Source organism: Tenebrio molitor, chromosome 8, assembly GCF_963966145.1.
Source record: "Tenebrio molitor chromosome 8, icTenMoli1.1, whole genome shotgun sequence".
NCBI classification, from domain to species: Eukaryota; Metazoa; Arthropoda; class Insecta; order Coleoptera; family Tenebrionidae; genus Tenebrio; species Tenebrio molitor.
This window is the reverse complement of record NC_091053.1, coordinates 15294690-15310824: the sequence shown is the minus strand read 5'-3', so window position 1 is coordinate 15310824 and position 16135 is coordinate 15294690. Positions and strand designations below refer to the sequence as shown.

The window sequence follows — 16135 nt, the reverse complement described above, 5'->3', positions numbered from 1 at the left end:
CGAAAATCTAAGTTTTCATTTTATTTTCGGTACTAATTTGTATCGTGCTATTTTTTTTTAATATTTCAGCCCCTGACCTGACCTGATGTGTCAACAAAAAAGTGAGGTTACGTTCGTACCGCGCACCATTTAATATTTTTTTTGTATTTTGTTGCGGCAATCCTGGCGCAGACAGTGCGCCCCATGCGTCACTTGGACGCAAGCCCCCCATCCCTCTTGCGTCACCGCACGCACTCATTGAGAAACCTGCGCCCACCTTTCTCCCTTTAGAAATTTTTAAAACCGAGTACCCCATCGAAATCGAAAGTGCTCCGTCAGTGTACCGTCCGCAGCGTTCGCCTCAACACCTCTCGCGAAGATGCCAACATAACCGCCAGTTCTTCTCGAGTGTCAGTGCGATGTCGCCGCCGCCAGTTTTCCGCGTGCTCGTTGCCCTCATTTGTGCCGCCGCCGCCGAGCCCACCCGCTACTCCTACAACTCGTCCGACCTGTCCTACCTCTCCAACGGTATTCAATTCCCGGTGCCGGCTTCAGAACTGCATAATCCACTAGTAGAGGGAGTTTTTCAGGGGAATGTGTCCGAGGTGCGGTGGCTGGCCGGCCTCTTCGACCACCTGAAGTGGCCCCAGATGGGGCCGAAGCTGAACGGGAGTCGGTGCCGCCGGGACGTGGAGCTCTACGTCGACGAGCTGCGCAACGGCACCTCCTGGGCGGCCAAGAGTCAGTATCACTTTCTCCAATAAACGCGACTCGAATGTTAATCGGGGTTGCGTAATCGGATTGCATTCTGGGGCCTGAAAAATGCACAGACTGGTTGTGTCGGTGCAGTTCGCGCTCTTGCGTAATTCCAGGCTCCGGGGAATATTTATTGTGGCTCGGGTGCACAGCTTTCTACTGTGAAAACGGCGAGAAATTGATCGACGATTTGTTAATTGATTTGTCGCGATGAGAAAAGCACAGGAAAAGGATCCTAGCCGAGCTCTCAAACAATCTTTCAACCGTCACGTATCATACCTTTATCTATGTTGTTTTGTTGACCTACACAGTGGAACAAAAAACTCATCTGGTTCATTTAGATTTGGTTCCTTATTTGTTGATTGTAAGCTATGGAATTTTCCAACAGACCAATGAACTTATAGTCACATGATCCTTGAGCGAATGTTCGCTCCTCGCAGGTCAATTCTACGCTTGTAAAAATCCTTCTGGTTTATAATAATTCTTGGCCTAGTTAACGTTCGAATGGATAGAAGTATTTAATTCCTGATTTAACACTTTCTTGCGTAAGCGTATGTTCCACTTGTTATTTTTATTCATTTAATGGAATTGTAAAATGTTTGACATTTTGAAAAGAACTTGCCAGAAAAAAGTATCAAAACGAAGCAATTCTTTGTTGTTTAACAAATGAGACTGAAAGTTTCTTATAAAAAGCAGAAATAAGAAAGCACCAACAGTTTCAAATATTTCTACAATAATGAAGACATACCAAAAATTATTACATATTGGAAGATTACATTTTGTTTTGAATTTTTTGTACCGTCATTATTACTGTAATTACAGGGTGTTATTGAAAGTTGTACAGATATTTTAACCACGAGCTACTGGCTTCATGTAGAACTCGGAAAAAATATCTAAAAAATTCTATGTCAAAAAATAAAAAGACATTTATTTTTTAAGCTACGATTTTTTTAAATTGCCTTTAGTTTTCTGCGTTGTCCTACAACCTCGTAGGTAAAATTTTGGCATATTTTAAAAATACACCCTGTATATCATGTTTTATAAAATGTACGCCAATGCGAAGTAACCTATAGGAAATATGCTTTAAAACAAGGAAACCGCATTGGTGTACGTTTTATAAAATATGATATACAGGGTGTATTTTTAAAATATGCCGAAATTTTACCTACGAAGTTGTTTGACAACGTAGAAGACTAAAATCAATTAAAAAAAATTGTAGCTCAAAAAATAAATGTCATTTTATTTTTTGACATAGAATTTTTTAGATATTTTTTCCGAGTTCTACATGAAGCCAGTAGCTCTTGGTTAAAATATCTGTACAACTTTCAATAACATCCTGTATATCCATTTTTAAATTTGTCATAGTTCTTTAAAAAAAATTCCATATTATATCTTTCAACAAAAAAAAACTTTAATTTTTTAAATTTTTTTTCGAAAAAACGTTTTTTGTTTTTATTTTTTGTATTGCGAAAACATGTAAATAACTTGTGTAATAAATTATTTATTTAGGCAATTTGGTTGCTTTGTTGAAAGCATTAAAATTTCATGATTTTTTAAATAATTAAATGTTTAATTTTTTTGCACTTTTCCAGATTCCGCATTATTATCGGAAATTTTTGCATTGTAAATTAGAAACGTTATTTAATGAATAATTATACTTTGATTTTTATAATTCAATTTAATTTATTTCTTATTGTAAAATGTTTGTTATATTCATGTCACATAACAGAGAAATGAAAATCTTGTCATGAAATGTTTATACAAGGTGTATTAAAAATGCCGCATAATACAGGGTGTTCCAAAACTATCGCCAAAAAATGTTACACAGCAATTTCCCATATCAACATCAACGCGAAATCGTAATCAAACGGTTTTTTATGCGTCTGTATAATTTTACAGATGTTTAAATTTTTATCTTGTAACTTGATAAATTTTGACATTGCAAATTGTAAGAAAAATTAAACAAAACGACGATTTCGGAAGCCTTGTAAAAGAAGGAAAACATTTTTTTGTTAATGAAACGTGTCAGTTATGTCCCTATGCCCATTTAAAATAGTGGGAATACACATACACACATACATGATCTTTTTATTCCAGCTTTTGCTGCTTTTCCTTTTGAAGACATTCAAAAAGGGATTTTTTAAAATGATTTATTATTCAGTATAGCATATAATATCATGTACTGTAAAGTTTTGGCAGTAGTTTTGAAACACCCTGTATTTACATCACATGATTCTATGGTAAAATACAAGCAAAAAACTGTACTACCATGTTACTGTCCAATTGGGAAATTTGCTTTGATTGTAATGGAGAAATACATTTAAATTAATTAAAGTAACAATAACTCAACAAGTAAAATAAATATTCCAGCACTAATTTTACCATTTTGATTATTGGTTATTAATTTGTAATTTCATTTTAAAATATGCGAAGTATTTGCTGTTCATAAATTTTGAATCAATTGCAACATCGCAACTAAGCCAGAGTGATCTTTCGAACTTGAGTAAAGTCAGAAAGTAACAAGGATTGTCATTAATGTCATTTTTGATAATATTAATAATTTAAAAAATATTTGTCAAGGACCAAATTCGAATTAGAGTTTTTTGTTTGGTATTCAACGTAGATCCGCGTGACATAAATATAATGCGCCATTTTTAATACACCCTGTATATAGGGTGTTCTATGTAGCAATAAGACATTGAGAGTTGCTCGTGATGGTACAAAAAGCATCAAAACCACCTCAAAAAGCCCTCAAATAATGTGTTTTACTGTTTTACGTAAACAGATGAAAATCGCGAAAAAAAAATGAGAGAACAATAAACAAATGACAATAGCAATTTTATTGTGAAGAAATTGTCTTAAGTCGCCCTTTTCACATTAAATTATCAACTTTTTTTTTCTTCAAATCAACAGTCGGTCATTTCGTTTTTTGAAAATTAAATTCTGAATGATCGTGGTCTTCAAATTCTTTTACAAAAATTAATTTTGGATATACAGGGTGAATCCTAAGAGTCCTGAAAATTTAGCATTTCATTTTTATCAGTATATATTTCAGATAATTAATTTGCATTTTAAACACCATTGCACTCAACACAAAGTTTAGTATTGTCCAGATTTGTAGCCATTGAATATGTGTAGAGTGGACTAATTGAAACAAAAATTATGTTATAAATATTTTTCTGCGGAGATACAATTTGTGTAGTTTATCCAAAATGTTTTTTCTATGGTCGAAACGTTATACAGCGTGACCAAAAAGGATTGTTTGAGTTGGCAGTGCTGATTTTTACTTTTAAATGGTATAACTGGAGTAACTTCCGGTTGTTGACGACTTCACACTAAGAGTTGACAGTTGTTTCTTTTTACCGTTGATTTTTTATACATACATAACCTACAATTCTGTCACTATTGATGTCACGTCAAATACCTGTTACAAGACGTATCCGGTTGGCGGTGGTAGAATTACAAACAGCTGAATAACAAAATGCTCTTAATTGTATTGCCAACTCAGTCCTTTTTGATCACCCGGTAGATGTAGATTGGGGACTTGTCGTTAAGTTGGCACTATCAGGAAAAGCAACTAGGCGCCCTTATAAGGTATTTGGAATTTATGACAGATTTCTCACTAAAGTACAGTTCAGTCATAGATTTTAAGTGACCTAGAGTTTGACAATCCACATCTAAAACGATTGTACTGTATTTAGTTAATTCAAATTTTCCATTTAAAAATATGTAGAAGCAATTCATTCTTTCCTAAACTTTCTTTATATTTACCAAGTTCGTTTCTATTTTTATTTATTTCATTATTTCATCTTACTTATTTTTTTTCCTTGTTCATGTCACCTTTCATTGTAATGTTTCAACAATTGTTTAATACAAATTTTACTAATGTAAAGATAATGAATATCGGGTGTTCATTTAAATTTCTCCTCAAAGTTGGCGTTGAAGAGTCGATTGTGAACGCACCACTCGTCAGTCTACAGAGTAAAAACACAAATAACACAAAAAGTGAGGTTAGATTTAAACAGCTGGTAATTCGTGGTGCGTTCACAATCGACTCTTCAACGCTTACTTTGAGAATAAATTTAAATGAACAGCCGATATAATAATAACAGTAAGACGACTAAGCAACGTCGGGTGTGGTCAACCTTTGGATGGGTGTCCACCGGGAAAGTCGCGTCTCCTCAACACTTCCTAGCTTGATAGAAATACCGTGGGGACAAACAAATCCGGCCTTGATGCTGTGCCTCCTTTTTCACAACATTTAACATTTTTGTGCGGCGACCGCTGCACATCACAATTTCAAAATTGTAATTCTGCACAACACGACATTTCACCACATTTTCACTTTGTATCAATTTTTTAACAACAAAAAACTAAAAATATTCCACGTACGGCGTCTAATGGCCAGCTATACTTTTACGCTTATTCCAAACGCATTCCTTTCAGTAAAACCAATCACCTAAAACCTCCTTTCTATCAATTTTCAAATATTCCTATTTATTTTGAAAATGTACAGTCTCTTCTCACCGGAAAAAATTCCCCTCAAACCGGAACTTCCGGTAGCTGGTCGTTATGTAAATCGTTGAAAATAACCACGAAAAGAAATCGATTAACGATTTAATGTCGAACGGAAGCTTTATGTAACAATATTTATCAACAAAAAAAGTGTCAAAACAAGATTATAAATTTTATTATTATTATTATTTAATATGTAATGTTTATTACAGTGTACGATGCCTCCGGGCGTTACTCCGGTCAGTTCTTCTTCGGCAACGACTACTGGCTGGGCTCGAAGACCCTCTGCCAGGAGCTGGCCAACCCCGAGACCAACCCCGAGACGCCCCCCTTCCCCGTCAATTTCCTCATGGCCAAGATCCGGATCAACATCAACAGCAACCTGACTCCGGTGGTGAGTTTCCGGTTGACCTTTGAGAGAAAGCTGGATCTTACGCAAGCCCGTTTCCAGACCAGACAGTTGAACGTCGGCGAATGTCTTCCATCATCGTGCAGCGCGTCCGACGTGCGCCTCCTGCTGGCCCAGGAGCGCAGACCTGGGACGAGTCTGAGCGTGGTGGGGATACGGCCCGTTCCGGGGGACTACTCCCTGCTGGGAGATCCCAAGTTCCAGATAGTGGGGTGAGAAAGTCGCCTGTTTTCCTAGGGGGTTGCCTTGACTGGAGCAAAATTGTGCGGTGTGAGACCGGCGACCAGTCGAGTTGCTCTAGAATCGCACGTTCAAAGCGAGAACGAAAGTGATCTGAACGCTGGGTCAGGGGAGTGGAGCCGGTGGCTTCAAGGTCGCCGCTTCTGAAAAATTTCAGTTTATGGAGAGCAAACGTGGGTTGCGAAATTGTCACCAACAAAAAATGTACATAATGAAAATGTTATCTTTGCGCAACGCCACCGAGAGAAATCTTCGCCGGTTCGCCCAAGGTACACACTTTTGGCCCAAATCTTGTTTCTTCACACGAGGAAGAAACGATAATCGAGGTTGTGAAAGCGACTTACGAGAAGCTTACGGTGGAATTTTAATGCGTTGAATCATGAAAAAGAGGAAAATCGGAGTTCAGCTGTGACGTATCACAGTTACGTCGCGGCTTGACTCGTACGGAGAACATGACGTAAGACCGGAGGAGTTCGAATGCGGTCGAGTGTACAGGGAGGGTTGCGTGACTGAAATTCATCCTAAATTAAAAACAAAATTGAATCTATTGTATAAAGCTGTCACTCAATAAAGACGTACGTTCGTACGACGCTGACGAGACGGTGGCACGCGCCAAGCTTTTCCAACAAATTAATATTCAATTGTACTTCTCAAAGTCATGTCTGAGCTTGATTCGTGATTCCAAAACTTGATTTTATTTTCAGGGGCGTGTCTTTAACCGTGACGTATCAAAGTTATGACTTAGCTTGATTCATACTGAAGAAAATGTTAACACTGGCGGAGATTGCAATTTAATGTGGTTAAGTGCGCCAAGATTCGTTACGTGACCAAGAATCAGTTGTGTTGTCCGGAAGTCACGTCTTAGATTGATTTCTCCAGAAAAAAATGGAACACTGAAGTTTTTTTCGTGTGTTTGAAAGTTGCATTTCAGTTTTATTTTTCACTCTTCTTTATTAGAAAGAAATCTAAATAACCAAAAAAAAAGAAACATTTTGGCATAGAAATAAAAGCAATGACAGAAAGAAGAAATGTGAATCTACAAATCAAAGCAACATAAATAAAAAACAAAACAAAAAAAAACGGTTTCATTTTTTGTTCAGTTATGTTTCAAAAAAGACGAGTCTGAGCTTAGTTCGTACGTTGAACGACCTTGACTAGACCATAGTGCACGCCACAAGCTTCCCTTTCAAATTAATATTAAGTTGTGACTTTTCGAAGTCATGTCTGACCTTAAAACGTCATTCCAACACTCGGTTTTGTTTTTCGGGGGCGTGTCTTTAGATGTAACGTATCAAGGTTATGTCGCAACTTACTTCGTACTGAAAAAAAAAAAAAATTACAACACTGGTTGGTTTGAATTTTAACATGGTCGAGTGTATCAAAAGATTCAGTACGTGACTATAATTAGCTGTGGGGTCTCGAAGTCACGTCTTAGATTAGAAAGAAACTTTTAAATAACGGTAAAATACAAAAGAAAAACAAGACAATAGCAGCGATAGAAAAAAAAGGGAATAAATAAAAAACAAAAAAATACAAATTAGTTTGAATTCTCTATTCAGTTGTGGTTCACCAAAGACAAGTCTGAGCTTAGTTCGTAGGTTGCACGACGTGGTACACGTGACAAACACCTCTTTCGAATTACTATTCAGTTGTGATTTCTAGAAATCATGTCTGAGCTTGATTTTGTTCTTCTGTGACATATCAAAGTCATGTCGTAGTATGATTCATCCTGAAAAAAAAAATAACAGCATTGGGGGAGATTGAATTTTAATGTGATTAACTGCGCCTAGATTCGTTACATGGCCAAGAATCAGCTGTATTGTGTGGAAGTCACATCTTAGATTGATTTCTCCTGAAAAATGCAACATTTAAGTTCTTTTTGTTTGTTTGAAAGTTGCAATTCAGTTTTATTTTTGACTCTTCGTTATTAGAAAGAAATCTAAACAAAGAAAAAGCAAGTAAAAATTTTGGCACAGAAATAATTGTTAAAATAAAAATGAGAGAAAGAAGAAATGAGAATCTAGAAATTAAAGCAAAATAAACTGTTTAATATTTTTGTTCACTTATGTTTCAAGAAAGACGAGTCTGAGCTTAGTTCGTACGTTGAACAGTGCACGCCACAAGCTTCTCTTTCAAATTAATATTCAGCTGTGACTTCTCGAAGTCATGTCTGACCTCAAAACGTCATTCCAACACTCGATTTTGTTTTTCGGGGGCGTGTCTTTACTCTTTAGTTGTAACGTATCAAAGTTATGTCGTAACTTGATTCGTACTGAAAAAAGTACAACACTGGTCAGTTTTGAATTTTAATGTGGTCGAGTGTATCAAAAGATTCGCCACGTGACTAAAATCAGCTGTGGGGTCTCGAAGTCACGTCTTAGATTAGAAAGAAATTTTTAAATAAGTAAGGGGGTTAAACAAAGACATGTCTGAGCTTAGCTCGTACGCGCGACGAATTACTATTCAGGCGTGACTTTTCGAAGTCACGTCCTTGCTCGTCACTGCAAAGCTCGATTTTGTTTTTCAGGGGCGTGTCATTGGTCGTGGCAGTCTTGATCTTGGTGGCGTCACTATTGGAGATAATCACGTCGAACAAGAGTAGGAAAGAGCAGAACGACGCCGAGTTGGAAAACAACAACAACAATAACATGGAAGATACCAAAGAGGTGAAGATCGGTAACGGTATGAAGAAGAAAGTAGTAGAAGTGAGCAAGAAGAAAGACAAGCCTAAGCAGAACATCTTGATGAGGATCTTGTTGTGCTTCTCGGCTATCAACAACGGGAAGAAGATCTTGAACGTGGACGCCGTCTCCGAGGACTCCATCAAGTGCGTCCACGGCCTTCGGTTCTTCTCCATAGCTTGGATCATCATGGTGCACACCTATCTGGAAGTCTTCTCGATCGGGGACAACAAAAATCTTCGGATTTTGACGGAGAGGACGTTCATGTACCAGACTATTGCCAACGCGACTTTCTCCGTTGACACTTTCTTCTTCATCAGGTAGAAGAAAAAGAATCTTCACCGGTCTTCCTCTACTTGTGATTCTTTCGTCTTCCAGCGGTCTACTCGTCACCATCACGTACTTCCGCACCGCAGCCAAGAAGACCCCAAAAGAAGAAAACCCCTGCCAAGTGGTCAGGACCAACGTGTTGAAGTTCTTCATGCTAGTCATCTACCGCTTCTTCAGACTCACCCCCGCCTATTTATTCGTGTTGGGGGTGAACGAAATCATCCTGCGGTACCTCCACAGCTATTCGGTCTTCTCGCCGGCGATCATCGACCACATCAGCTGCAGCAACTTCTGGTGGAGAAACGCCCTCTACATCAACAACTTCTACCCCCAGACGGAGTTCTGCATGCTGTGGTCGTGGTACATAGCCAACGACACCCAGTTCTACTTGGTAGCTGCGGTCCTCCTTCTGATCGCCGTCAGGTACTGTTGCCACCTTTCGCAAGACAAATCATGACGTTGTGTCCTCTCTCATAGGGGCGAGAAACATCTGAAATTCGCCGGGGCCGCTCTGGGCGTGTTCATGCTGGCGTCTTGGGTGGCCACGTTCGTCATCGCGATGAAGTACGACTACACCGTCAGGGTGGAGGAACCGTTCGCCCTCTTCGACCAGCTGTACGACAAGCCGTGGATGAGGATCGGGCCGTACTTGGTGGGGATGATCTCGGGGTACTTTCTCTTCAGGGTGAAGTGCAAGGTGAAGATGTCGCCAGTCGTGGTGGTGAGCGGATGGGTGCTGGCCTTGGCGTGTCTCGCCAGTTTGGTCTACGGGGTGGGGACCCAAGGAATCGTCGTTCCACTGTCCGCGTTTTACGTAAGTCTCGTCTGGAAATTTTACGGTTGTGGTGCTAGCATAGAACAGTACGAGTCTTCGAGAAAGGAAAAAATGACAAAAGAGGCAAAGGTGGCAACAACAAAAAGGTCACTTTTATATCCTGTTCACTCAAAATGGACTTGACAAAACGGAAGCGTTTTTGTTCCAATAGGAATTTTTCTACAGCAAAAAAATCTCCTTTTAGTCATTTTTGTTTTTTTATTCAATTCTATTAATTTATTTATTATTGTTTCCAATTTCGTTGCTTTTGTTCTACGATTCCAAGATCTTCTATACCTCTCCTCTTCTGTAGGAAATAGTTTCTTTCTCTTCTATCGGAGTATGTCTTATTCCAGTAGTTCCTGTTCCCATTTCATTTCCCTCCACTTGTTTCCACTTACAAATCCCTCTTCTTTGCTTGTCATTGCACCTTTGGTCTTCCTTTCTTATTTTTTGCCGATGCATTTTAAGTTTTAATTATTCTTTTGAGTTTATTAAACCTATTGTTTCTGGCAGCAATTTCTGTTTTTTTATTTTTCTAATTACCGTGTTTTCATCTATTGATTTTCTTTCTTTTCCTTTATTATCAAGACCAAGGAAATATTTTTTCCTTCTTATTTACATATTTTTCTGATGAATTAATGTTTATTTATTTTTTGTTTCTTTTGACTGAAAATCTTTGAGCCTATATTTTTGTCACAACGAAAGACGGATTATTCTTTGTATGTATTTTATAATTTTATTGGAATATTTCTTCCGCAGCAATTTCTGTTTTAATATTCATCGTATGATTTCTTTGAGTATTCTTTCTTTTGTGACTCAGCTAAAACCTTTTTTTCTATTTTGCGTTTAGAATAAGTCTATTCAGCATTCATTTTCAAACATCAAATGCGAAAATAAAAAAAATCTGACGTTTTAAATTATTTTTTTTTCACAGCCGGCTAAAATTATGCCACGTAAAAAATGTCACCAACCACCGCAAAATTCCCTACATTTACTCATTTGTTCCGCAACTCGCCGCTACGCGGCTCGTTTCGGAATTTCAAATTCATGCTTAAATAGATGCCTTCTGCAACTTATATTTTAATATACTATTGCATCAATGCCAAGAAATTGGTTATTTCTTCTTTCTTCTTTTTCTTAGATTCTATTAATGACGCCCTTCAGTGTTTTTGTATCTAGTAAGTACTCCTTTCAGCTTGCTGTTCTGTATTCAGTCTCATAATTTATCGTAGTCAGAATTTCCTCGAATGTCACCAGTATCAAGATTTTTTTTTACACTACCAAGATAAATTTTCGGCTCATTTGGAGATTTAAGCCTATTTTTAGTCTTAACAAAAGAAGATTTCGTAGAAAATTTCTTCGTGGTGTTCATAACGGGTGTTCAAATGAAAAGTTCATCAATTTGGCTATGACTTTTTGATGAAAGAAGATAGAGCGAAAAAGGGATGATATCTTCTTTGACAGATGTCAGTAGGCAATACTGTCTTAGTGTACATTTAATGCCTTAAATATAAAAAATACATGTAACCTAAAATTTGACAAAACTTTACCAAACATATAGCCAGAGACATGTTCTACTCTAATAATTATAAACCTTTTTGATAACGTGGTACTCATAATTACATACAAAATAAATTTAGTCAAAACTGTCAGTTCTTAACGTGCTCCTAACCTAACTTTTCTCGGTGATCTTCTAAGACATACTTCACAATGTTGTTGAACACTCAATTATTTCCGTTCAAAATTATTCTCCTTTTATCTTTATTCTGTTTATTATCATTTCTTTGATCTTTGCTATCTCTTCTTCTTATCAATGCCAAGGAGTCGTTCTTGCTTTCTTTCCCCCATTCTTACGCTCTGGTCCATGAATTTTGTTTTGTCGAGAAACTACTTCTGTGAGATTGTTTTTCTTCTGACGCAACATAACCAGTTTTGTTGAATTTTTTCTTTATTATGTTTTCCGTTTTTCATGTTGGTTCTGCTTGTCGTAATTTTCGTTGATCTTTTGTAGCCCCAAGATCCTCATCCTTCTTTCGTTTTTTTTTCTATTTATTGATTTTCCTTGAAAACAACTTTTTCACAGCACTCTCGGTTTTTTGTTTTTAAATCTTAATTTTCTTCCGTATAATTTCTTTGATCTTTCCTATTTCTCCTTCTTAACAATACTAATGATTTGTTCGTTGCTTTCTCTTTCTTATTTATACTCTTTGAATTTTTTTTTGTTTATTTTAATTAATTAGATTTGACTACATACTTCTAGCAGTTTGTTTTTTCGACAGAACAAAAGAAGATTACTGTTTTTTTATATTTTTGCCGTTTTTCATATTCATTCTGCGTGTTTTTTATTTTTGTTGATTTTTCTGTGTTCTTATCAGATCCCAAGGAACAGATTTCTTTTTCTTCCCTTTTTTATATTTCGACCGAGACTCTTCGTTTTTTGTTTCTTTTCTTTAGAGACTGGAGTATTCCCACATCAACGCTCTCTGTTTTTTCCATATTCATTTCTCAGTCTCAAGACTATTTTCTTTCAATATTTTTTACACTCGTGAAATCCTCTTATCGCTTCTTCTTATCAATACTAATTCTTCTTTTCTTTTCTTAAACTCTGATAATAATGAGATCATTCAGTTTTTTATTTTTTTTTGAGACTTAAGTACTCATTTCACTTTTTAGTCGCAACAACAGAATTCTTTCTTCGCATTTCTGTTTTTGTTGAAATCTGTCTTCTATCATTAATTTCTGTTTTTTCATATTCTTTCATTCCTCAAATTTTCTTCCTTCTGACCTTCTGTTTCAACTATTTTCTTTTATTGTTTTTTTTTTTACATTACCAAGATCCTTCTCATTCCTCTTTCTTATTGATTCCACAGAATTCTTCCTCCTTTTCCTCTTTCTTGCCGTGCCGTTCATTTTTCTTTTTTCACTTTTAGGTAAACTAGGTCAAAATGAACGTAACAGGTTGTTAAATTTCCGGCGATGTCTGAGTATTGTTCTGTTGTAAACTAGTACAACTGACAACAATGCACCAGACATTGACGCTATTTATAACCTCAAACATAGAAAAACATAACCTAATTCAACAGACAGCTTTACTACCAAATTAAATGCAAAATTTCCATGGCCTCCTATGTCAAAACAACTGAATGCCTTAGATTACTATTCAACTGTCAATATCAATTTGAACAATAACCAGCAGGAGTGCCAAATTTAAAATCTATCGATAACTGCTTTTTTCTATTTTACTGAATTTTTTTCTTATTTTCTACCATTGTTATAGTATTTTTGTTTAATTTTTTCAACCTATTGCAGTCCCTTTTTTCATCTTTCATCATCTTTCACACCAAAACTTTCGTTTATTTCTGTTTTTTTTCCATCCACCAAAATACCGGCCAAATTTTTAATAATAACAAAAACAAATGGTAATTTTGACCTGATAATAACCACCTCACTGACGAAACAACCCGCCCAACATTGCCCGAATGTTGTCTCTCCACTTCCATAATTTTTTTCCGATTTAAATCTATTACAAGGTCCGAATAATAATTAATTTCTAAATTGCGAAAAATAATCAATTCTTGCAAAAATGTCTGTTGCCAAATCCACCCGCCCGACAATCATCAATCAGTCACATTAATTCCAATTACTCAACGAATTTCCTCTCCAAGTATTCCTTGTTTCAACGAAAATTTCCAACTCCTATTTGCACTTCATTATGCCAGTCGTCTTGTGCAATAATTCGGACAAAGTGCTTTCCCACTTTATGTAATTCCATCAAACGCTCACTTTCATACGGGTCAAGGTCACAGATGACGAAACGTCTCGAATAACATTTCCTCTTGACCGCACTCGTTACATCTGAAAACATCTTCCCAATTCCGGCAAATTCATTCGGAAAGTATGCAACCAGACGCACGCCGATGTGTGTTGCCGGTTGTCTACACAACGAAAGTTTAGTAGGAAATGAGACCGACACGTAGGCAACCAAGCATGCACCGTGTATTGCTGGTTGCCCACATTCGAACTGTAAATTTGTTTCAGGCCTCTCTGGGGCACACAGCTTGGGGCCTATCCCTGGCCTGGATCACCGTGGCTTGCTGTTCCGGATACGGGGGCCCCGCGGGCGCCCTCCTGAAGTTCAAACTTTTCCTGCCGCTCAGCAGACTGACTTACTGCGCCTACTTGATCCACCCCGTGTACATGTGCCTCACCAGTTTCGTCCTAGACGGGCCCCTCCACCTGCACGAGCTCTTCGTGGTGAGTAGAACGCGGAGACGATGTTTGCAGAAAAATGTTGAATTGTCGTTCCAGATGGTGATCTACTGCGGCAACATAATCTTCGCGTTCGTGTCAGCCTTCGCCATCTCGCTAGCTTTCGAGGCTCCCGTGGTGAACTTGCTCAAGCTGATATTCTCCTAGACTAGTATAGGTTAAGTTGTATATTTTGTAAAAAGATTAAAGACGCCAGTAAAAAACATTGTATATTTCGAGAAACATGAACGTTTTAACATTAGCTGGAACCTTAGTATGTTACAAGTACTTGTCTATTCTAAGCCTAGCATACAGTTGATAACGATATAGTTGGATTTGTACAAGAAAAACATGAGTGAGGAACATGATGGCGTTCTGAACGGTACAAAACTAAAGCTACATCTAATAAATTAGTTGTCGAGTACGCTTCCCGGCCAGGTCGGTTCGGAAGTTTTCCAACACTTTATTTACAACACAATCACTGTCCACTGTAAGTACGTGAGAATTGTGTCCTTGGAGTCGACGCACGTTCAAATCGGGGCCTCAAACCTGCAAAAGGGGACTTTGAGAAAGGAGCAAGACTTCGGAGACGATTTGTGCAAAGGTTTGACAAAGACGAGAGACATTTAAAGAGACACTTGAAGCAGTGGAGGTTTGTTGGTAGCTGACATTTATACAACGACATCATGACAAAAGATACAAGTAACCGATAACTTTGGTTTGTTTTTTCACAAATTATATCACCGATTCGCTGAAGAAAATGTTTTTGATGCAACCGCAAAAATCATTAATCGAGTAATTTCTTTGGTCAACAATATTACCGAAAAATTATATTTGCAGTGGCGTTTACCTAACTTAGTTAAGTCTCTTCTAAACCAATGTAAATCTTGATTCCCTTCTTATCAATTTTGCTTGTCCGATACGTGTTTTTTATTGTTTTTTTATCCTTTCACAATCCTACTTATTTCACATTTTGATGAACACCAAAACATTGTTTTTTTTTTTTTGGGTTTCTCTTTTTATATTTCGGTGATGAGGTTTGTTTGTTTTTTGTTTCTTTCTTTAGAGCTAAGATACTTCCTTCGGCATTTTCTTTTCTCCCCTAAAAAAGATCTCTTTCCTTTTGCCGTTTCTATTGAAATTCATTTAAGAAATATATAGGGTATTTCAAGGTTATAATGAGCCCGACAAAATTGAAAATGCAACCCACAATACATTTCCAAAGTGAACGTAGCCATTTTAAATATCGTATGTGTTGTTTTAAAATGAAAACTGCTTCCAATAACTTTATTTGTCACAACCAAGATTTACAAAAAAGTTAAAATAGGACGATGAAAATGTATGAAGGATGAGAAAACAAACATGAGTTATGGAAAATGTAATCGAAATGCTTCTACCGTTGCGCGTTTATGCAGACAATAAACATTTTCCCAAAAACGATTGGTTTTTTCAAAATTTCATATAACCAAATGAATGACGTTTATGTTAAAATTTACGAAACTACACGGTTAACTAGGTTTCATGTTTTTTAAATAAAAAACAAAACAAAATCACGTTAAGTTTGGAAATGTATTGTGGGCTGCATTGTAGAGAATTAATAAGTACTCCTTTCGGCCATTTTTTTTGTCGTAACGACGAAAGAACTTTTTGATCTTATAGTTTTTATTGAAATTTCTTTTTTCCTCAATTTCTCTTTTTCATACATACAGGATGTCCCAAAAATGGCGTACTAACGGTGCACTACGGTGTAGAAGAGACTACCGTAAACGTCAGAAAAATGTTTAAAAAATTCTATTGGACTTAATTGCTGATTTGGCGGTCCTTGAAAGTGGCACTTAACAGGAAAATTATTTTGAAATATATGTATTAAATTGTCATGACAGCTACCACTAATCGTACATATTATCACAAAGTACAAGATTACTCACTACCAATATCTAATTCTGCACAATAGTGAATTTAGAAGCTTTGAAAATCGAAAAAAATATTTTAAATCCACTACGGTAACATTGCAAGGTAATGATGTACGAGTACATCTTTGTTTACATTGTATAACCGTTAATAATAAAAATAATAATAATTTATTTTTTTGTCTGAAAATTTTTTTCGTGTACATTTAAACATCCTGGATACGGTAGTAAGTAGTTAGTACGCCATTTT

At 36.8% G+C, this 16135-nt stretch overlaps 2 protein-coding genes across 29 annotated transcripts in view; one reads left to right on the top strand and one right to left on the bottom strand.

The window, feature by feature from the left end:
• Positions 1-297: 297 nt before the first annotated feature.
• Positions 298-14237, top strand: LOC138137442 (nose resistant to fluoxetine protein 6-like). Its single transcript, XM_069056844.1, has 8 exons — positions 298-720; positions 5463-5644; positions 5702-5871; positions 8427-8900; positions 8959-9333; positions 9388-9724; positions 13766-13981; positions 14036-14237. The coding sequence occupies exons 1-8, from the start codon at positions 399-401 to the stop codon at positions 14141-14143; spliced, it is 2184 nt and encodes a 727-aa protein (XP_068912945.1). The 5' UTR covers positions 298-398; the 3' UTR covers positions 14144-14237.
• LOC138137439 (collagen alpha chain CG42342) overlaps positions 14193-16135 on the bottom strand; it is a 186374-nt gene continuing 184431 nt past the window's right edge. For all 28 annotated transcript variants that reach the window (XR_011161736.1, XM_069056819.1, XM_069056816.1 and 25 more), the window contains one exon: positions 14193-14524. Coding sequence is in view for 1 of the 28 variants with exons in the window: in XM_069056834.1 (XP_068912935.1) it covers positions 14519-14524 (6 nt within the window). In the remaining 27 variants the exon portion in view is untranslated. The remainder of the gene's footprint in view (positions 14525-16135) is intronic.

What these genes read in the sequence shown, in the direction of transcription:
- LOC138137442 (XM_069056844.1), top strand. Translation starts at nt 399, where the DNA reads ATGTCGCCGCCGCCAGTTTTCCGCGTGCTCGTTGCCCTCATTTGTGCC. An exon ending in ACAGCAACCTGACTCCGGTG is followed by an intron (nt 5,645 to 5,701) that starts GTGAGTTTCCGG and finishes GCCCGTTTCCAG; the next exon opens with ACCAGACAGTTGAACGTCGG. An exon ending in ACCTGCACGAGCTCTTCGTG is followed by an intron (nt 13,982 to 14,035) that starts GTGAGTAGAACG and finishes TTGTCGTTCCAG; the next exon opens with ATGGTGATCTACTGCGGCAA.